This window comes from Myotis nattereri (assembly GCF_964212035.1).
Source record: "Myotis nattereri genome assembly, chromosome: 1".
Lineage (NCBI taxonomy): Eukaryota > Metazoa > Chordata > Mammalia > Chiroptera > Vespertilionidae > Myotis > Myotis nattereri.
The window spans coordinates 129,666,491-129,689,507 of record NC_138075.1 but is presented as its reverse complement, the minus strand read 5'-3'; the positions used below and the strand labels follow the sequence as shown (position 1 = coordinate 129,689,507).

General features: G+C 46.7%; 1 protein-coding gene across 1 annotated transcript in view; it reads right to left on the bottom strand.

The window, feature by feature from the left end:
* LOC308529085 (uncharacterized protein) overlaps window positions 1–23,017 on the bottom strand; it is a gene marked incomplete at its 3' end in the record, with an annotated part of 81,250 nt that overhangs the window by 22,635 nt on the left and 35,598 nt on the right. The window contains exons 4-7 of the mRNA XM_081105098.1: window positions 6,892–7,006; window positions 6,558–6,731; window positions 5,206–5,303; window positions 3,814–3,881 (exon numbers count right to left, since the gene is read on the bottom strand). Of these exons, the coding sequence (XP_080961224.1) occupies window positions 3,814–3,881; window positions 5,206–5,303; window positions 6,558–6,665 (274 nt within the window). The 5' untranslated portion in view covers window positions 6,666–6,731; window positions 6,892–7,006. The remainder of the gene's footprint in view (window positions 1–3,813; window positions 3,882–5,205; window positions 5,304–6,557; window positions 6,732–6,891; window positions 7,007–23,017) is intronic.

Here is a 23,017-nt window from a genome sequence, read left to right as displayed (position 1 = left end):
CAGGAATATACAAATGAAAGCCATAATGAAGTACCAGCTCATTCCTCTCAGAATGGCTGTCACCAAAATATAAATGGAAAACAAGTGTTGGCGAGGATATGGAGAACAGAGAAAGCCTCATGCACTGTCCATGTGATTGTAAATTGGTACAGTCACGGTGGAAAGTAGCACAGAGCTATTTCAAAAAACTGGAAATACAACTGCCATTCCAGTTCTGGGTGTTTATTGTACAGAAACATACACAGGAATTTGAAAAGATATCTGCATCCCTAATGTTCACTGCAGCATTAATTACAGTAGCCAGGATATGGAAGCAACCTAGGTGCCCTCCATAGATAAACAAATAAAGAAGATGTGGGATGTGTGTGTACATATACAGAAAGAAAGAAATATTACTCAGACATAAGTAAGAATGGACTCTTGCCATTTATGGCAACATTGATAGACCAAGAAGGTGCTATGCTAAGTTAAATCAGAGAGAGAAAGTCAAACACCATAATGTCTCTCTTACAGGTGCAATCTAAAACACCAGAAACAGACCCCATGGCCACAGAGAATAAACTGATGGTTGCCAGAGGGTAGTGAGTTGAGGATTTGGATGAAAAGGAAGAATATGAATAAGCAGTGCAAACTTCCAGTTATAAAATATATAAGCCACAGGGATCTAGTGCACAGCACAGGGAGCGTGTCAAAGTTGCGATAACTTTGCACAGTAAGATGGTTATCATTTGCTTATCATTGTGAACACATCATGAGAAACATAAATTACTCTGTCATATACCTGAATGTAATCTATTGTGGGCCAAATATATTTTAACAAAACAAAATTATAAAAGAAAAAACATCTAGTCCTTTCTGTGGTACTAAAGACTTTCATAAGGCTGCCTTAGCTACATATATACCTCATTCCCAACCATTCCCTTAACGCACATTGGGCCCCATCAAAAGAGTACTGCTCCTAAATCCCTCAAAGCTCATGTGTACACCTTAGCCCTTGCTCTGCTGCTCCTGCTGTCAAACATGTAATCTCTATAAAGATTCCTCCTGCCAAACATCACCGTCTGTCTCGTTACCTGGCAAACCTATTTGTGTTCGTTACTTTAAAACACACCCACCAATGCAGACTGGTGCAGCCTCTGTGGAGAACAGTATAGAGCCTTCTCAAAAAACTGAAAATGGAACTCTCATTTGACCAGTGAACCCACTTCTAGGAATATATCCCAAGAAACTAGAAACACCAACCAGAAAGGATATATACACCCCTATGTTCATAGCAGCCCAATTCACCATAGCTAAGATTTGGAATCAGCCTAAGTGCCCATCAGCAGATGAATGGATTAAAACACTGTGGTACATCTACACAATGAATACTACGCTATTGTAAAGAAAATAAATAAATAAAAGGAATTCTTATCATTTGCAACAGCATAAGTGGAACTGGAGAGCATTGGTATAATGCAAAATAAGCCAGTCAGAGAAAGATAAATACCACATGATCTCACTCATTTGTGGAATATAATGAAAAACATAAGCTGATAAACAAAAACAGATCCAGAGACAGAGAAGCACTGATCAGACTGTCAAACCTCTGAAGGTAGGGGAGAGTGGGGGCAAGGGGGAGCGATCAAGCAGAGGACTTGTATGTATGCATATAAGCCTAACCAATGGACACAGACACCAGGGGTGAGAGACGAGAGGGGGTTTGGGGGGAGGGCATTGGGGGGTAAGGACACATATGTAATACCTTAATCAATAAAGAAAAAAACAACAAAAACATACCCACTTTTTAATTTATTTTTGAAGGTTTTAAAAGAATTCATTAGAAAGACGAGGAGAGACAGGGAGAGAGAAGGAGTATTGGTTCCACTTATTTATGCATTCATTAGGTGATTCTGATATGAGCCATAACCAGGCAGCAAAACCACAACCTTGGCATATCAGGAACAGCACTTTAAGCAACTGAACCACCATGCCAAGGCCTCACCCACATGTTTAAAACTTTAGTTCTCATCATGGACTTAAAGAGGCTGGCATCCTACATGCCAATACAAAAGAATAAACAAGGGTAATTATAAGCTCCTAGTGCACTCTGGCAGCTAGTAGCACTGAATGAAGTAATGTGAATAATAGAAGTGACAATGATACTAACAAGCTCTTAGAGGGCAAGGACTGTGTTGTTAAAATGTTCCCATTCTGCAACATCAGAATAACACTGAGCACCTAAAAGACACCTGAGAGTTAAATAGCAGACCATTCAGTGGACAAATGAATGACTTATTTTTGACATTTTCTTTGAAAATTCTGTTAAAAAAACAACAACACAGAAATGAACCAGGGACAGCTCTCTCATATTATGCACACCTTCAAGGTCAAAACGCTAGTCCATCCTTGTATTTCCTATAACTTGCAAACCAACCTACACAAGTCCTCTGATAAAGGTCCACTAAGTCCAAGGTGTCCTCAAACATTTCCAATTGCACACATTGGGTAGCACACTGTGCCACATCTGGGTAGCACACTGGCATTTTTGTTATTGTGAAACACCTTTGTACTTTTTTAAAAAAATATATTTCATTGATTTTTTACAGAGAGGAAGGGAGAGGGATAGAGAGTTAGAAACACCGATGAGAGAAAAACATTGATCAGCTGCCTCCTGCACACCCCTTACTGGGGATGTGCCCGCAACCAAGGTACATGCCCCTGATCAGAATCGAACCTGGGACTCCTCAGTCCACAGCCTGATGGTCTATCCACTGAGCCAAACCAGTTAGGGCTATTATCATTTCCTGAGTCCCAGGTTGGGCTCTTTGAATAGTTATTATCATTACCTACTGACCAATGGCTACAGAGCATCATATTCTAGAGAAATTACAATAATCCAACTAATTAAGTCAACATATCTCATTCTGTTTTGAGTTCTGAGCAATGAAGCTGATAATAGTGAGACCTTGTTGGTATAATATGTCAAATCCACAATGCTTCTCTACAGGCATTTTCTTTCTGACTTCAGTACTATGGGTAGAACTCTTTTAAGAAACAATCTCATTGGGATGTTGCACACTGGCTAACTGCTGTAACTCTTATGGTTTGCTGTTTCTTTGTGGTACCCAAAAAATATTGTTGCGTTTCTAGTTTTAGTTACTTTTTTAGTGAGACAAATCCCTATGTATTACCAAGTGTTCATTTACTACATGTAATCCATTTGCTATAAAAACTAAAGGTAAGATCCATTTTTAGAAAAAGTCCAATTTGTTATCATGTGAATACAGTAGAAACATACAACATCTTTTTTTTTCTTTAAATATATTTTATTGATTTTTTACAGAGAGGAAAGGAGAGAGATAGAGAGTCAGAAACATCGATGAGAGAGAAACATCAATCAGCCGCCTCCTGCACATCCCCCACTGGGGATGTGCCCGCAACCCAGGTACATGCCCTTGACCGGAATCGAACCTGGGACCTTTCAGTCCGCAGGCCGACGCTCTATCCACTGAGCCAACCGGTTTTGGCACAACATCTTAAATTATGATTTTTTTCTTTTTTACATAAAGGTATCATATAGGATTTTAGGGGTCAGTTCTAAATAAATGAATTTCGTTCCAAATAATATTGCACCAGATTTTAAATTACCTACAATTAACTTTGTTAATAATACTGAATACTATGCTGTTAAGAAATACATTGAGAAAAACTATATATGCACCTTACATATTGTTTTGTATTTTTACAGTGTTCTTCCATTATCAAAACTTTCCTACTCTTACTTCATCTATGTTAGGGGCACCAAGAGTAATTCAGTATTTGAAGTCTTACCAAGATTGCTACTTTGAAATGTTTCGGGTCTTCTTTCTTCTTTATGTTCATAAATTAGTGGTTGCTTCCTATGTACAAAAAATGGTGATAAATAGTATTACTCTCTTAATATCAACACAAAATATTTTCCAAATATACTAAATTCATAGAATATTTCACATAATATCAGAACTAATATTAAAACTTTAATTATACCATACACTTTAAATACGTAAGTTCTACAAGTGTGTTATGAAGCATGTAATTAAAGAAAATAAGGTGTAATAGTCATGACTTCAGGGCAGTATAGTTCAGTGAATCAATTAGAGTTAGTTTGACATATCATAAATGTCTTGAACTCACACATCCTAGTTCTATAACCCATAGCCATTTGTTCTCAAATGAGTCATTTTTTTTGTCTCAAGACCCTCCACTACAAAATAAGAATCTTATTACCTTATTAAGAAGGTTGTTAGGAGGATGAAATGAGATAAGACAGCAAAATGACATGATCAGAAAAATAGTGAAAGAAAGAAAACAATCTAGTTATGAACTTTATTTGTCGAAACTATTTTGGAATCCCAAATCAACCCCAATGTGGGCTATTCATGGCTTCTAACATTCAAATGCTGCAGTTTTCAGATGTTATGAATTCTGGTTGTCACCTGTCCTCACCTGGTGGTCTGTACCTCATGCATCTCAGCTGCTATGTAACTGGCAGCTGAGTGTTTGTACAAACACGTGACCTCCTGCAGTCAGACAGCACCTCCCTCCCTGTATTTCTGCAGCGAATCACCAGCAGCAGAAAGGAAACTAACAGAAGCCAGGACAACTATTCCTCCTCTACCTGCTCTCACTGTGAGCCAGCAGATCTTCATGAGAACGACGCTTACTCTCCCTGTCCACCCCAACTGGCTTGGAAGATGCAATCCTACTGGTCACCCACGGATACTGATGAGTCATGGATGGGCCCTTAGCAATTTTAAGGACCAATAACCTACTTTTGATTCAGAGCTTTCTGTTGACTGGCTTCCATGTGAGGCATAATTTAAATTTTGAAACCTGAGGTAAAGTTTCATTGTTATGGCAAAGAGATCATTTGAGGGGACAACCTCAATTATGGAACCTCAGGCAAGCTGGTGCTCACTATTCTGGAAAGGCCTTATGCGACCTTCCACTCCCTAAACAAAGATGCTCCACGAGGTAGAGAGTGGCCTTGGAGTACAGATCTGGTAACACAGGACAAAGGAACGTCTGGTCGTCTCCTGCAGCCTTATTTGAATCTCTCTGGCAGCTTAGGATGGTCCCAACTAACACCCTCTTCTTCTATCCGAAGTGCTTCCTGTTTCACTGTCCCCAGCTTCAATAAATGTACTCTCCAAATAAAATTTTTAAAAGAACAAACTATTGTACCTTTTTCTCTGATCGTCTTTTGCAGCTCTGCTTTCTAGTAATTCCACCATTTCATCATTGTTTGCAAGTTTAGCAAGTGCAAGTGGTGTGAGGTCACTCTGTAAGCAGCAAAAACAATTTATAATTTAAGAAATTACATATATCCAAATTGAATATTAAAAATTATGAAAGATCCTCTGAACTTACACGTATAATATAGAAAGTAAATAAAAAGCATCCAATTTTTTCCCTGGCCAGTGTTACGCAATGGCTGGAGTGTCAGCCTGCACATGGAAGGGTTGGGAGTTAGATTCCCATTCAAAGGCAAGTCCCTGGTTGCAGGTTGGATCCCCAGCCCTATGGGGGGTGGGCACCCAATCGATGTGTCTATGTGTCTCTCACACATAGATGTTTCTCTCTCTCTCTCTCTCTCTCTCTCTCTCTCTCTCTCTCTCTCTCTCTCTCATCTGTTCCCTCCCTCCACTCCACTCTCTCTAAAATCAATGGGGAAAACTATCCTCTGGTGAGAATCAAAAAAAAAAAAAGCCCCTTTCTTCTCACCTCTGTGCAGTCACTGACTGTTCTTCCCTTTAAAATGCCCTCCATTCTCCCTTCAACAGATTAACTGCAACATCATTTGTCAAATCTCACTTCCAACATTTACAGTACGGGTGCCAAGAATCTGTGTTCCTATCGTGCTATCCTGTTGTTATTTTGTTGCCTGTGGACTGGGGCTTCCTCTTCCCTCTTGCACTCACCCAGCTCCCCTTGCTGGGTACTGGGCCTCCTCCTCCCACCCATCCCCAGCAGCACCATTTCCTAAGCCCCTGGCAGCACAGCAGCCAGTCCCCAGCATCACTTCACTCCCCCAGGCCTTCAGCCTTAGTGGGCTCTGAGCCTATCTCCCACTCCCAGGCACTAACAGGAAGTTCTTCCTTCTGGGGTGGAAGGGAGACAGAGCTTTGCCCCCTACGGTGGACACTACATTTCCCCAGCCCCCTGATTGGGCTTTGGAGTGTTTCCATGGTGACAGGGCCTGATATATTACATTCAGTATATGTATGTGAGAAAGAAAATGCTTGTGCCCAGCTGGTGTGGCTCAGTGTTTGAGTGTAGACCCAAGAACCTAGAGGACATGGTTGATGAGAGGTCAGGGCACATGCCGGATTTGTGGGCTCAATCTTCAGTAGGGGATGTGCAGGAGGCAGCCAATGGGTGAGTCTCTCTCATCATTGATCATTGATGTTTCTCTCTCTCTCTTCCTTCCTCTCTCAATACAAAAATACTTTTTTTTTAAAAAAAAAAAGATGCCTTTAACTAAACTAAACACATGTATTTCAAATATTTAATAAATAAGGTTACTTGAGCTATACCTTGTTTCTCACTTCAGTATTTGCCTTGCACACAAGCAGCTTTTCCACTATAGCTTTATTGTGACCAAGGACAGCATAGTGCAGAGCGGTGTTGCCATCGTTGTCCATTGCATTCGGATCTGCACTAGAGTCTAGCAGAATAGCTGCACATTTCACATTCTGATATTGTAGGGCCTGTCAGTGTTATGCCAAGAAAGAGATTATAAGTTCTAGGAACCAAAATAAACATTTCACAATTTCACCAATGACTTTTAGATAAATGAGATGAATTGAATTTTATTCTAAATAATTAAATGAACCCCATCTCATGTTGACATAGTTGGCGAGTGCATACCTGAATCAGAGCTGTCTTTTTCTCACTGTCACGGAGGTCCAATAGGCATTGTCTCTCTATTAAGAGTCTCACTATCCTTGAACGGCCATAGGCACAGGCCACATGGAGAGGAGTCCTATGGGAGTCAGAGGACTCGTTAGGAAATTAGAGGGCACTATCTCAAAACATAAATTATCCATGTAATTGTAAACATTTATCCCTATGATTCAAAACAAATATGTCGTTTTCTTCTGAAAACAGTACACTATTTATTAATTCTTGTTTCTCTCCACATTAATGAAGGAGCAGCCTATTTGACTAGAGGGAGCATGACCTGGGAATTCAGTTCAACTTGAGTCTGATCCTATTTTAACTGTCACTTATTAGCTATCACTTGGCCTTAATTTCCTCATCAACAAAATGGAGATAAAAATAATTATTTCCCAGGACACCACTGTTTGCTTAATGGGAATCTATGCAAAGTGTTTACTATAGTTCTTAGCACACACAAAAAACTGGCAAAATAATTGTTAGATAATATTAGTATCATTATTACTATTACTGCCACTTTATAAAGACAACATTTCAATTAAGTAAAATGATATCATTACATCTATTCTGCAGACCTGTTTTAAGGATCAGAAAGAAGACAGTATTTCAATGATTCTAACATGCTTATCTTCTCACACTTTAACATTTCTGACTTTGGAATCCAATTTTTAATTCAGAATGTGTTAAAACTTATTGACAGCATTAAAAAATTTTAGTGATACATAAAATACTGGCATCATTCCATCCATGGTACCTTACATTAAGTGAAATAATGGTGAATACAACAGAGCTCTTGCAGTTCTAATCAATGGTTGGCATTTAAATAAATTTTAGTTCTTAAAAAACTTGTGGGGGAAAGAGGACTAAAAAAGCAAAATAATAATTTTTTAAAGTAATTTGATGTTCAAGAAAACTTAAGCCAAAGGAAATGCAGGATTCAAATAAATAGGATGATTCATTTTGTCCAATATTTGAATGTACAGATTGTATGGAAAACAGATGTTCCCAATGATCAATATTATTTGATACTATTATACTTTTCAAAAGGGCAAGAAAAGGTCTTACAATTTCCTACCTTCAAAAATACTTTTGTTTGAAACCAGGGAGAAAAAAGCTTCAACTGTGACTAAGTCCTAATACTTTCATTTTCAGTTTCTCATTTTGCTCATATTGGCCAACATGAACATTTTAAGGATGAAAAAAGGGCCTGGTAGATAGACTGGAAGGGTCCTGTGTAGACTATGTCTGCTCCATAATAGATATTCAGGTTATGTTTCATGTAAAGATGGATTGAAAGAATGAATAAACATAGTGGGAGAGTTCAATATTTTTTAAGAAAACTTCTATAAGTTAAAATGACACTTCTGGAATAGGAATAATCACTGATATGTTCTATTTTTTAAAGAAATAAGCCAGTTAGAGAAAGACAAATATCACGTATCTCACTTATATGTGGAATCTAATGAACAAAATAAACTGATGAACAAAATATGTCCAGAGGTATGAATGCATGGAACAGAGTAACAGATCTCAGGGTGGAGATGGGGGAACAGGAAGAGATTAACCAAAGAACATATATACATATATTCATAAGCCATGGACAGAGACAGTAGTATGGGAAAAGCCTGTGGTGGGGTGGAGGCTGGGTTGAGGGGGACAAAAATGGAACAAATAGGAGACATCTGTCATAAATAAGACAAAAATAAATTATTTAACTTAAAAATATTTTTAATTAATAGTAGAGAAAGAGGGAGGAAGAGAGGGGAATGAGAGAGAGAAAAATATCTATGTGAAGGCGAAGCATCGATCAGTTCTCTCCCATAGGTACCCCGACCAGGGATCAAACCCACAATCTAGATATGTGTCCTGACCTGGAATGAACCTGCGACCTTTGAGTGTACTAGAGGGGTACCAGGCAACACTCCAACCAATGGAGTTATACTGGGCGCCATTTTTGATTTTCATAAGTACACAACTAAAATGATTAATCTATAATCATTTACATATTATGTATAGTAAAGCTATATAAAGTAAAACACATATGTGTGTAATTAGATGTATGCATACACTCTACAGGCACAGACAAAAAGCAGCCCAAGTGCCCATCAGCAGATGAGTAGATAAAGATGTAGTACATTTTCACCGTGGAATACTACGCTGCTGTACAAAAGAAGGAACTCTTATATGCTTGGTGACAACATGGATGGACCTAGAGATTATTATGCTGAGCAAAAATAAGCCAGTCAGAGAAAGACAAATACCATATGATCTCATTTACCTGTGGAACAAAATAAATTAACAAACAAATAGGACCAGAGGCATGGATACATGGAACAGTCTGACAGATCTCAGAGGGAGGGAGGGAATTGGGGGGACTCAAAGAGATTAGCCAAAGAACATATATGCATATTTGCATAGCCCATGGACACAGACAACTATGAAGTGAAGGCTGAAGGGGGCTGGGTGGAGAGGCACTAAGAGGGGGGAAAGGAAGGGGAACATCTGTAACAGTGTCAACAATAAAAATAAATGTAAAAAAGATTCCCTTTCCTTCTGAAGATACCAATCCTCAAAAGAATTTCAAAAATAAGTCCACAAAACAGGAAGTGAGCAATCAATTTTATCTGTGCAGGATTCATATTATTGCTCTTACCCAGGATGATTTCATTCATAATAATATTTACTGGAACTTTTGTACATGTTCATTGCAGAAATCAGATTTTTTTAAAGAAATGCTCATTTTTAATACAAATGCTCAGAAATAAATTTTATCTTATTTTGCACCTATTTTTGGCTAAGACAAGATCATAATCTGTTTGTGTGTATGTATAACCAAATTGATTTTTTTCTTATTATTATATTGCTCTTTTAAGCAGTGCTGAATGAAACAAACTATGTAATTTATCTAATTATTTCATAAAGATACTTTAGTATAAATAGAATTGATGGGTGTAGGGAATATACATATATTTTTAAATGTGGTACTCGGTACCAAATTGCCTATGGAAAAGTCAAAAGCAACTTAAACTTTAAGCAGCAGTATAAGGATAATCACTGGTCATCTTCACAAACCTTGTGGATGGAAAATATTATTTTCCTCTTTTAACTTAAATTCCTTTTCCTACCAAGGATACTAAGTACTTTTCCTGTGTCCATTGGTCACTTGCACATATCCAAAATGTACTTAATCTACTTTCAAGTTAGTTTTTTCTTGTTGATTTCAAAAACTTCTCTGTAACATGAAGACATTTTTTTTTTTTGCTCTGATACACATTCATTGCAAATATTTTGCTACTACTTTTGCTGTTACCCTGCTCATATTATTTTCTGACAGAGGGTTTGAATTTTTTATATTGCTCAATCAATCTCCTGAAATCTTGCTTTTGAAGTGTTTGTAATCATTTAAAAAAAAGTATAAATAGCCCTGACTAGTTTAGCTCAGTGGACAGTATATCAGCTAGGCACTGAAGGGTCTCAGGTTTTACTCTCTTCAAAGACACATACCAGGGTCGCTGGCTCAATCCCCAGTGTGGGGGCATACAGGAGGCAGCCAATCAATGATTCTCTCTCATCATTGATGTTTCTCTCTCCCTTCCTCTCAGAAATCAATAAAAATATTTTTTTAGTAAAGAACATATACATGTACACTGATATAAAGTGATTATTAGATTTTACCTAAACAACTTTTAGCCTAGTAGTTGATCTACTATGGGAATTCTCTGTTTATTTAATTTTCTAAGGTGTGTAACATTATGGTATAAAAATGTGTACATCAAATATAAAATGCTGTATATATTCAATTTCATTTCAATTATTGATATATAGTTCAATCACTTAAAAGTTGTCAATAAAGCCCTAACCAGTGTGGCTCAGTGAATAGCGTGTCAGCCTATGGACTGAAGGGTCCCGGGTTGGATACCTGTCAAGGGCATGTGCCTTGGTTGCGGGCACATCCCCAGTAGGGGGTGTGCAGGAGGCAGCTGATGGATGTATCTCTCATTGATTTTTCTAACTCTCTATCGCTCTCCCTTCCTCTCTGTAAAAAACTAATAAAATATTTTTTTTAAAGTTGTCAGGAAAGTGTTCTGTAAGAGGAATTATGAGTGGGTCTTTATGTTTTGAGGCTCATAAAGTTGGTCTGAGCGCTATCCCCCAGGTTAGGTGTCCAGCAGGGAGGTGCTGCGGGGTCCCAGGAGGGAAGTCAGCCCAGAGCCCTGGCTGACAGGAGGCTGCTCTCCAGCTGCTGAGCCAGGCAAGGGCGTGCCTCTCCCAGGTCCACCCACCTCTTCCCAGGGCACCTCAGACCCCCAGCCTTGCAGTCCCAATTACCTGCGCTTCTTATCTCTTGAATTCAGGTCACTTATCCCGAAAAAGAGGATGTGCTTCAGGAGCTGCCGGCTGCCCTCTCTGGCTGCCTTGTGGATCACATTCAAATCTTTGTCTTGAAAGCTAGGCCTCCTGGGTTCCATGCGACTGTGCCCCTGGCTTGTAGGGGAGGCATTGGCCACACTGGTAGGGGAACCCATGGCCCTGCTGGTAGGGGAAACCAGGGCCCCCCTGGTAGGAGAGGTCTTGGTCTGGCAGGTAGGGGAGACCGTGGCCCCACTGGTAGGAGAGACCGTGTGCCCAGTAGTAGGGGAGACCATGGCCCCGTTGGTAGGGGCGACATTGGGCACGGCAACAGGGGTGTTCACAGCCACCATGATAGCATCCCTCAAAAAATGAGACAACTTTTTCCTGGTGGGGAGTCTAGGCTTCAGAGAAGCCTCACTGGTAGGGGAGATATTGGTCCCACTGGTAAGGGAGATCTTGGTCTGGCTGGGAGGGGAGACCATTGTCCCACTAGTAGGGGCAACCATGGCTCCACTGGTAGGGGAGACCGTGGCCCCGCTGGTAGGGGAGACCGTGGGCCCAGTGGTAGGGGCGACCGTGGGCCCAGTGGTAGGGGAGACCATGGCCCCGCTGGTAGGGGAAACCATGGCCCCCCTGGTAGGACAGGTCTTGGTCTGGCAGGTAGGGTAGACTGTGGGGCCAGTGGTAGGGGAGACTGTGGGCCCAGTGGTAGGGGAAACCGTGGGCCCAGTGGTAGGGGAGACCATGGCCCCGTTGGTAGGGACGGCATTGGCCACGGCAACAGGGGTGTTCACAGCCAACATGATAGCATCCCTCAAATAATGAGACACCTTTTTCGTGGTGGGGGGTCTAGGCTTCAGAGAAGCCTCACTGGTAGGGCAGACGTTGGACCCACTGGTAAGGGAGATCTTGGTCTGGCTGGTAGGGGGGACCATTTTCCTACTAGTAGTGGCAACCATGGCCCCACTGGTATGGGAGACTGTGGCCCCACTTGTAGGGGCGACCGTGGCCCCACTGGTAGGGGAGACCGTGGGCCCAGTGGTAGGGGCGACCATGGCACCGGCGATAGGGGTATTCACAGCCACCGTATCATCCTTCAGAAAATGATACACCTTTTTCCTAGTGAGGAGTCTAGGCTTCAGAGAAGCCTCACTGGTAGGACAGACGTTGGTCTCACTTGTAAGTGAGATCTTGGTCTGGCTGGTAGGGGAGACCATTTTCCAACTAGTAGGGGCAACCATGGCCCCACTGGTAGGGGAGACCGTGGCCCCGCTGGTAGGGGAGACCGTGGCCCCACTGGAAGTTGAGACCGTGGGCCCAGTGGGAGTGGCGACGGTGGGTACAGTGGTAGGGGTGACCATGGCCCCGGCGATAGGGGTGTTCCCAGTCACCATAGCATTCTTCAAAACATGAGACACCTTTTTCGTGGTGGGGGGTCTAGGCTTCAGAGAAGCCTCACTGGTAGGGCAGACGTTGGACCCACTGGTAAGGGAGAAATTGGTCTGGCTGGTAGGGGAGACCATTTTCCCAATAGTAGGGGCAACCATGGCGCCGCTGGTAGGGGAGACCGTGGCCCCGCTGGTAGGGGAGACCGTGGCCCCACTGGAAGGAGATACCGTGGGCCCAGTGGGAGTGGCGACGGTGGGTCCAGTGGTAGGGGTGACCATGGCCCCGGCGATAGGGGTGTTCCCAGTCACCATAGCATTCTTCAAAACATGAGACACCTTTTTCAAGGTGGGGGGTCTAGGCTTCAGAGAAGCCTCACTGGTAGGGCAGACGTTGGACCCACTGGTAAGGGAGAAATTGGTCTGGCTGGTAGGGGAGACCATTTTCCCAATAGTAGGGGCAACCATGGCCCCACTGGTATGGGAGACTGTGGCCCCACTGGTAGGGGCGACCGTGGCCCCGCTGGTAGGGGAGACCATGGCCCCGCTGGTAGGGGAGACCGTGGCCCCACTGGAAGGAGAGACCGTGGGCCCAGTGGGAGGGTCAAACGTGGGCCCAGTGGTAGGGGTGTTCACAGCCACCATAGCATTCTTCAAAACATGAGACACCTTTTTCGTGGTGAGGAGGCTAGGCTTCAGAGAAGCCTCACTGGTAGGGCAGACATTGGACCCACTGGTAAGGGAGACTGTGGCCCCACCGGTAGGGGCGACCTTGGCCCCGCTGGTAGGGGAGACTATGGCCCCGCTGGTGGGGGCGACCGTGGCCCCGCTGGTAGGGGAGACCATGGCTCCGCTGGTAGGGGCGACCGTGGCCCCGATGGTAGGGGAGACCATGGCCCCGCTAGTAGGGGAGACCTTGGCCCCGCTGGATGGGGAGACCATGGCCCCGGTGGTAGGGGCGACCGTGGCCCCACTGGTAGGGGAGACCGTGGGCCCAGTGGTAGGGGCGACCATGGCCCCGGCGATAGGGGTGTTCACAGCCACCGTATCATCTTTCAGAAAAGGATACACCTTTTTCCTAGTGAGGAGTCTAGGCTTCAGAGAAGCCTCACTGGTAGAGCAGACGTTGGACCCACTGGTAAGGGAGATCTTGGTCTGGCTGGTAGGGGAGACCATTTTCCCACTAGTAGGAGGAACCATGGCCCCACTGGTATGGGCGACTGTGGCCCCACTGGTAGGGGCGACCCTGGGCCCACTGGTAGGGGGGACCATGGCCCCGCTGGTAGGGGCGACCGTGGCCCCGCTGGTAGGGGAGACCATGGCCCCGCTGGTAGGGGCGACTGTGGCCCCACTGGTAGGGGCGACCGTGGGCCCACTGGTAGGGGGGACCATGGCCCCGCTGGTAGGGGCGACCGTGGCCCCGCTGGTAGGGGAGACCATGGCCCCGGTAGTAGGGGCGACCATGGCCCCGGCGATAGGGGTGTTCAGAGTCACCATAGCATTCTTCAAAACATGAGACACCTTTTTCGTGGTGGGGGGGCTAGGCTTCAGAGAAGCCTCACTGGTAGGGCAGACGTTGGACCCACTGGTAAGGGAGACTGTGGCCCCACTGGTAGGGGCGACCTTGGCCCCGCTGGTAGGGGAGACCATGGCCCCGCTGGTAGGGGCGACCGTGGCCCCGCCTGTAGTGGAGACCATGGCCCCGCTGGTAGGGGCGACCTTGGCCCCACTGGTAGGGGAGACGATGGCCCCGCTAATAGGGGAGACCGTGGCCCCGCTGGTAGGGGCGACCGTGGCCCCACTGGTAGGGGAGACGATGGCCCCGCTAATAGGGGAGACCGTGGCCCCGCTGGTAGGGGAGACCGTGGCCCCGGTGGTAGGGGCGACTGTGGCCCCACTGGTAGGGGAGACCGTGGGCCCAGTGGTAGGGGCAACCATGGCCCCGGCGATAGGGGTGTTCACAGTCACCATAGCATTCTGCAAAACATGAGACACCTTTTTCGTGCTGGGGGGTCTAGGCTTCAGAGAAGCCTCACTGGTAGGGGCAACCATGGCCCCGGCGATAGGGGTGTTCACAGTCACCATAGCATTCTGCAAAACATGAGACACCTTTTTCGTGCTGGGGGGTCTAGGCTTCAGAGAAGCCTCACTGGTAGGGCAGACGTTGGACCCACTGGTAAGGGAGATCTTGGTCTGGCTGGTAGGGGGGACCATTTTCCCACTAGTAGGGGCAACCATGGCCCCACTGGTATGGGAGACTGTGGCCCCACTGGTAGGGGCGACCGTGGACCCACTGGTAGGGGGGACCATGGCCCCGCTGGTAAGGGAGATCTTTGCCCCAATTTTAGGGAATAAGGAGGGCCGGATGGTAGGGGAGACCTTTGCTCCACTGGTAGGGGAGACCGTGGGCCCAGTGGTAGGGGCGACCATGGCCCCGGCGATAGGGGTGTTCACAGCCACCGTATCATCTTTCAGAAAAGGATACACCTTTTTCCTAGTGAGGAGTCTAGGCTTCAGAGAAGCCTCACTGGTAGGGCAGACGTTGGACCCACTGGTAAGGGAGATCTTGGTCTGGCTGGTAGGGGGGACCATTTTCCCACTAGTAGGGGCAACCATGGCCCCACTGGTATGGGAGACTGTGGCCCCACTGGTAGGGGAGACCGTGGCCCCGCTGGTAGGGGAGACCATGGCCCCGCTGGTAGGGGCGACCGTGGCCCCGCTGGTAGGGGAGACCATGGCCCTGCTAGTAGGCGAGACCATGGCCCCGCTGGTAGAGGAGACCATGGCCCCGGTGGTAGGGGCGACCGTGGCCCCACTGGTAGGGGAGACCGTGGGCCCAGTGGTAGGGGCGACCATGGCCCCGGCGATAGGGGTGTTCACAGTCACCATAGCATTCTCCAAAACATGAGACACTTTTTTCGAGGTGGGGGGTCTAGGCTTCAGAGAAGCCTCACTGGTAGGGCAGACGTTGGACCCACTGGTAAGGGAGATCTTGGTCTGGCTGGTAGGGGGGACCATTTTCCCACTAGTAGGGGCAACCATGGCCCCACTGGTATGGGAGACTGTGGCCCCACTGGTAGGGGCGACCGTGGGCCCACTGGTAGGGGGGACCATGGCCCCGCTGGTAAGGGAGATCTTTGCCCCAATTTTAGGGAATAAGGAGGGCCGGATGGTAGGGGAGACCTTTGCTCCACTGGTAGGGGAGACCGTGGGCCCAGTGGTAGGGGCGACCATGGCCCCGGCGATAGGGGTGTTCACAGCCACCGTATCATCTTTCAGAAAAGGATACACCTTTTTCCTAGTGAGGAGTCTAGGCTTCAGAGAAGCCTCACTGGTAGGGCAGACGTTGGACCCACTGGTAAGGGAGATCTTGGTCTGGCTGGTAGGGGGGACCATTTTCCCACTAGTAGGGGCAACCATGGCCCCACTGGTATGGGAGACTGTGGCCCCACTGGTAGGGGCGACCGTGGCCCCGCTGGTAGGGGAGACCATGGCCCCGCTGGTAGGGGCGACCGTGGCCCCGCTGGTAGGGGAGAGCATGGCCCTGCTAGTAGGCGAGACCGTGGCCCCGCTGGTAGAGGAGACCATGGCCCCGGTGGTAGGGGCGACCGTGGCCCCACTGGTAGGGGAGACCGTGGGCCCAGTGGTAGGGGCGACCATGGCCCCGGCGATAGGGGTGTTCACAGTCACCATAGCATTCTCCAAAACATGAGACACCTTTTTCGAGGTGGGGGGTCTAGGCTTCAGAGAAGCCTCACTGGTAGGGCAGACGTTGGACCCACTGGCAAGGGTGATCTTGGTCTGGCTGGTAGGGGAGACCATTTTCCCACTAGTAGGGGCAACCATGGCCCCACTGGTATGGGAGACTGTGGCCCCACTGGTAGGGGCGACCGTGGGCCCACTGGTAGGGGGGACCATGGCCCCGCTGGTAAGGGAGATCTTTGCCCCAATTTTAGGGAATACGGAGGGCCGGCTGGTAGGGGAGACCTTTGCTCCACTGGTAGGGGAGACCGTGGGCCCAGTGGTAGGGGAGACCGTGGGCCCAGTGGTAGGGGAGACCGTGGGCCCAGTGGTAGGGGCGACCGTGGCTCCACTGGTAGGGGAGACCGTGGGCCCAGTGGTAGGAGCGACCATGGCCCCGGCAATAGGGGTGTTCACAGCCACCTTATCATCCTTCAGAAAAGGATACACCTTTTTCCTAGTGAGGAGTCTAGGCTTCAGAGAAGCCTCACTGGTAGGGCAGACGTTGGTCCCACTTGTAAGTGAGATCTTGGTCTGGCTGGTAGTGGAGACCATTTTGCCACTAGTAGGGGCAACCATGGCCTCGCTGGTAGGGGATACCGTGGCCCCACTGGAAGGAGAGAACGTGGGCCCAGTGGGAGGGGCGACCGTGGGCCCAGTTGGAGGGGCGACCATGGCCCCGGCGATAGGGGTGTTCACAGTCACCATAGCATTCTTCAAAACATGAGACACCTTTTTCGTGGTGGGGGGTCTAGGCTTCAGAGAAGCCTCACTGGTAGGGCAGATGTTGGACCCACTGGTAAGGGAGATCTTGGTCTGGCTGGTAGGGGAGACCATTTTCCCAGTAGTAGGGGCAACCATGGCCCCACTGGTATGGGAGACTGTGGCCCCACTGGTAGGGGCGACTGTGGGCCCACTGTTAGGGGGGACCATGGCTCCGCTGGTAAGGGAGATCTTTGCCCCAATTTTAGGGAATACGGAGGGCCGGCTGGTAGGGGCGACCGTGGCCCCACTGGAAGGGGAGACCGTGGGCCCAGTGGTAGGGTCGACCATGGCCCCGGCGATAGGGGTGTTCACAGCCACCTTATCATCCTTCAGAAAAGGATACACCTTTTTCCTAGTGAGGAGTCTAGGCTTCAGAGAAGCCTCACTGGTAGGGCAGACGTTGGTCCCACTTGTAAGTGAGATCTTGGTCTGTTTGGTAGGGGGGACCATTTTCCCACTAGTAGGGACAACCATGGCCCCGCTGGTAGGGGATACCGTGGCCCCACTGGAAGGAGTGACCGTGGGCCCAGTGGGAGTGGCGACCGTGGCCCCAGTGGTAGGGGCGACCATGCCCCCGGCGATAGGGGTGTTCACAGTCACCTTAGCATTCTTCAAAACATGAGACACCTTTTTCGTGGTGGGGGGTCTAGGCTTCAGAGAAGCCTCACTGGTAGGGCAGACGTTGGACCCACTGATAAGGGAGATCTTGGTCTGGCTGGTAGGGGAGACCATTTTCCCACTAGTAGGGGCAACCAAGGCCCTGCTGGTAGGGGACACCGTGGCCCCACTGGTAGGGGCTACCATGGCCCTGCTGGTAGGGGATACCTTTGTCCCAATTCTAGGGAAGACTGTGGCCCCGTTGGTAGGGGAGACCTTTGCCCCAATGGTAGGGAAGACCATGGCCGCGCTGGTAGGGGATACCTTTGCCCCACTGGTAGGGGAGACCGTGGCCCAGGCACTACGCGATTCCACATCCAGCCTGACAGCTTCCTTCAAAACAGAAGACACCTTCTTCATGATAGAGAGTCCCGGCTTCAGAGAAGCCTCACCCTCCGTCCACTTTTCGCACCTTCTGAGCCCAAAACTAGCTCTCTTGCCAACCACCTCATGCCACAGCATTCAAGCATGGCAGTTCAGCAGTTTGACAGTTTGGCAGTTTGGAATCTCCCAGCTCAGAATCATAGTAACCAAGCAACAGCCTCTGACATAACTGCCCATGTGCACAGAGCCTTGTGGTCAAGGGCAGCCAGAGCTGCCTGTGAGCAAGTGTGGGTTCTGTTCAAACACCCCTGGGAGTTGGCTAAGTGTTTCCAGATGCTTACAAAGGTGACTCACCCCAGTTAAAAAGCAGTCTGTGCCTAAGACAAGGGCTAGGGTGGTATGGAACTTCAGGATACTCAAGGTCTAGTGCCCCAGAAAACTCCCCTTAAAAACATCTCTAAATCTCCTTGTGACTCAGTTTATTTCTCTTCCTCATCCTTTTGTGCCCCAGCCAAGCTCCAGGGAATGTACCTGATGCAAGAACAGACGGACGTTTTCATGGCTTCAGAGATTGTGGCAACATGTGTCTGCAAGTGTAAATTTATGAGAAACCAGTGCCTGTTCTGCTTATGAAATGAAACCCCTTTCTGCAATCCTCCTAATCTCCTCTTGGGCCCACCTCTTACACTTATGTATTATTTCCGTCAAATAAATGTTTTACTCAATCGAAGATGTATTTTGGCGCATGGTGTTAACCTTTAAGAACTTTTTGTTAAAAATGGCTATTCACCTGTCACAAGCCACCTTTTCTCGCCTCGTTGAAAATGTCACTTTACTGTGGATTAAATTCTCAAGTTATGATTTTGGTTTTGAAATTTTCTGTTGTTATCCATTGAATGGTCAGCTTCTTTTTGCATCAGTAATACCTCTGTAATAAACCCAGTTACAAATAACTAGAGAGGAGCAAAGGGAAGGCCGAATTTCATAGGCATGTCTTTTACGCAGCTTTGCCAGAAAACTGCAATTTAACCCTCCCCAGGGCTAGTCCCCACAGATGGTGGGGGGAAGGGACTGGACAGGGGAAGAGTACTAGTGACTGCATGCCCAGGCAGGTCTCAGTGAAATAGGGAAAGAGACTGTCAGTAACACCTGAGAACAGGTCATGGGCTAGAGTAGGTGTGGCCCTCACAAGTGGAGAAGATTTGAGACACTTACTTCCTAAACAAAGGAGTTCTCTCTCTTGCTACGCCCACCCTCCTGGCCTGTGGGACTTTCATGCTCCTGCATTTGCCCACATAGGCCAAGGCCATGTGGCCCCCACACACAATGGACTAATGGACTGCAAGTAGCCTGATGTTATGCAGCAACCAGCTCCACTGTGGGAAGGAAACTCTGGACACTGGCTCTGCTTCAAGCTCTGCCGAGTCCCCAGCTGCACATTTTCTAGGCCTGGATGAAGGGAAATTGGACTTTGCACACCCAGGGATGTAAATCACTCCTCCTCCTGTGTGAGTCTCAGAAATTTCTTTTTCTTCAGGTATTGTAAGGACTCAACTCCAAGCACCCAGGGGGAAGGGGACTGATAACACTGGGTGGTTACTTTAGGTCTCTGAGTTTGTAAGGCCTGCCATGCACCTGCCATGAGCTTGTCAGGTTTAGTAGGTGGTCACTTTTTTGTTCACACTTGACCTGTTAAATATTTGTTTATTGTCTACTTTCTCCCAACTAGAATGTACCATCCATGAGAAAAGTAATTATTTTCTTTGCTATTTATCTTCATTGCTTTTAGAAGAGTAGATGCTTAATAGTTTCTCATTAACTAAATGACTGAACTGTGAAATTGCCTAACATATGTCTAATTTATGTCTCTACCACCTCTCCACATGGAAATACTTGAAGACAGCTGTATAGGGGAAGAGGAGGAGGTTACTGCAACCCTATTTACAAATTGTAATGGATTTTAACTGCTGTATTTTCAGATCTCCCCTCATTCTCTCAGGAGACTCCCCTCCCCAAGGCCACTGGGGTTATTTCCACTCAGTCCTTGGCTGTTAAAAATAGGAGTGCCCAGAAAGACCCTGTGCATATGCATTACTTCTTTTCATCACTTAATCTCTGTAATACATTCTTAGAAATGTGATCTCTGCGTCAAAGTTGTAATTCCATATGTAAATTAATTAGCTATTGCCTAACACCACTCCCATCCCCACCCCTAGAACTCATGCCATTACTATTTTGGATTTCCACCAAATATGTGAGAGGCTACAGCCTCACATGCCATCTGAGTGTGGTTAAGCTTTGGGGGTGAGAAGGTTGTCAATCTGATCCTTAAGTAATGGCCTCTGCTGGGTGCACCTGTTCCCACCCCTACTCCAATCCCTCCAGCCACTCCCAGGTCCCATAGAGGCAAGCTGATCTCCAACCAGAGGGCAAAGGAACAGCAGGTGAGTCCCCACCCCGTGCACAGGTGGAATGCATGGGCAGCTCCCTTCCCCACTCTGAAGCTGCCTGCCCCAGGTGGGATGCACAGCCAGGAAGGGGCATTTGCACAGCTGGCCAGACAGAGGAAACACAGGAAGGACTGAAGTAAACACTTAGAAAGACAGTTTAGAAAGAAATCTGGTCTTCGGGCTGTGGCCAAACCATCTTCTGGCCCCAAATTCCTTTGCCATTTTCCACTAATATATTGAGGCGACAGAGGGGTCGGTTCACCAGGGTCACTCCTGAGAGAAGGGGCACTTGGTGCCAGTAAGGAAGGGATGAGCCAGGAAGGCACAACTTCACCAGAATTTTTGAAACAACAAACAAACAAGAATAAAACACCTCTTTTCTTCAAGGTTATCAAGGTTGTAGTGTAGAGGGGGCAAGTAAGAGGAATTGAGGTACAAATCCAATGAGGAGGACAGATCAGCCCTGATTATTCCCAGTGGTTCTCCAGCTGCGTTTCTCCCTGTGTGTCTCCAACCAGGTGTCCCCCTTGTACCAGGACGAGAAGCTGAGCTGACGCACTTCCTCCCTGAGGCGGGGACCTCAGCTGGGTGCAGCCTAGTCCATCTCTTTGCCTACCCAGCAGGAGTCCAAGGCCGACCAGCACCCTGCCCGCACCCCCACCAGGTCCCCCTACAGCCTTGGATGTAAGCACTGCAGGCAGGCCTGGGAGCAAAGGGAGCTGCAACCAGCACCCTGGGGCTCTCCCCTCAACATGTGTCAAGCCCCTGGGGTCCCAGGCCTCACACAGCGTTTCAGAGGAACAAGCGCTCCCACCTCCTCTTAGACCCGCTCCCCACGGTCCCACCACTGATGTCTGCACTTGACCCAGCTCCATGGAAGTTTGGGGCTGAGGCTGGACTTCCCCACACCGGATTTCATCAGATTTGACTGATTTCCTACCCAGAAAATTGCTACAAGTTCCCATGAGGAACAGGGAGGAACCGCTGTCTGTCCCCCAGGTCCAGAAGCCCAGCCAACTGGAAGGGATTCCTGGGGCATTTCTGGGCGCTGTAGATTAAATGCAAGTCTTGTACAATTTGAGTTGCCTGCCTTGAGAACTTTCAGACAACTGTTTCTTCTTTTTAAAAATAACTTTCTTCCAAATTGTTGGGATGTTTTTGTCTTGAAGGAAGATAGAGGGAAAATATGGACACCAGGCAGAGGTTTGTAATTTGGCTTGGAAATTAATGTCCAGGGTGTGGTTTTATAGCATGAAGGAAAGTAGTAAGATGCCTGATACACTGGAAGGCCTCAGATCAAGGGCCCCACTGAAAACTTTGCTCAGTGTACCTCTCATTTTCCTCTGGGGAGGGGTTTCTTATTATTCATACCAGTCATACCATAACTGTGCTGTTTCCTAGACATTCACAGCAAAGTGGTTCAAAAGAATATTCAGTGTGACCGTTAGAGAAAGAGAAATGGAGTAACAGAGGAAAGTAACAGAGAGGAAAGGTCACATGAGTTTATTACTCCCCAGGGTATTGTTTCTGGTGGTATAATGTGGCTTAAACAAGGCAAGGATCCCACACTGCTTCCAACTTTGAAGTCTAGGCCTTCAAATCGAAATTTCAGAAAGAGAGCCTTTGTCCCCTTGCATAAGCCCCCAGTGGCAATTTTCCTCTGGCCTCACTGCAATACTGGAATGGCACAGTAATGCTGGCTGGCAAAATTAACAGAGGTTCCACTAAAAATGTGTCATGTTTTCCAGATGGTATTTCCTGTGTGAAAGGTCAAAGAAATTGAACATAATCTTTGGACCATCAGTCCGTAATAATTCTTACAGTATTATTCAATACTTGTGTCTTTTCTGGGTATTTGGGAGACTTTAACTAGAGGAAGGATGGTCTTGAATAAGTTGCTTTAACCTCTCTGAACCTGAGATAATTTACCAGTAAAGTGAGATTATTGCACTACATTATGTCTGTCATTAAAAGAGCAATTAGCGAATTGCTATAATTCTTTGAATTTGTCCTGCCTGGAATGCCAATAAAGTTAGAATTGCTGATTACTAACCAAAAAGAATGGAGAAAATAATAATGACAACAGATTTTGTTAGATGCTGAACCACCGATACTTTAGAGGCCTTTTGTTTCTCTGAATACAGTCAATTTCTGGCCTATAGATGGCAAATTTTCATTCTGTTGAAAAACTGAGTTGATGTGCCCAAGTTTGGGCAGGTCAATATTAGTTTTCAAAATTCTTCAATTGTTATTTCTCAAGAAATATAACTTCGTAATATGAATGACTTGGTGATTTAGTTACTTTAAATCTTAAACATAATACTTACTGAGTGAGGATAGTGTCCACTACATTTTTTGTATTTTTATATCCCAAGAATGTATACTAATTACCCACTCTATTTTTTGCCTTTTTTCAATTAA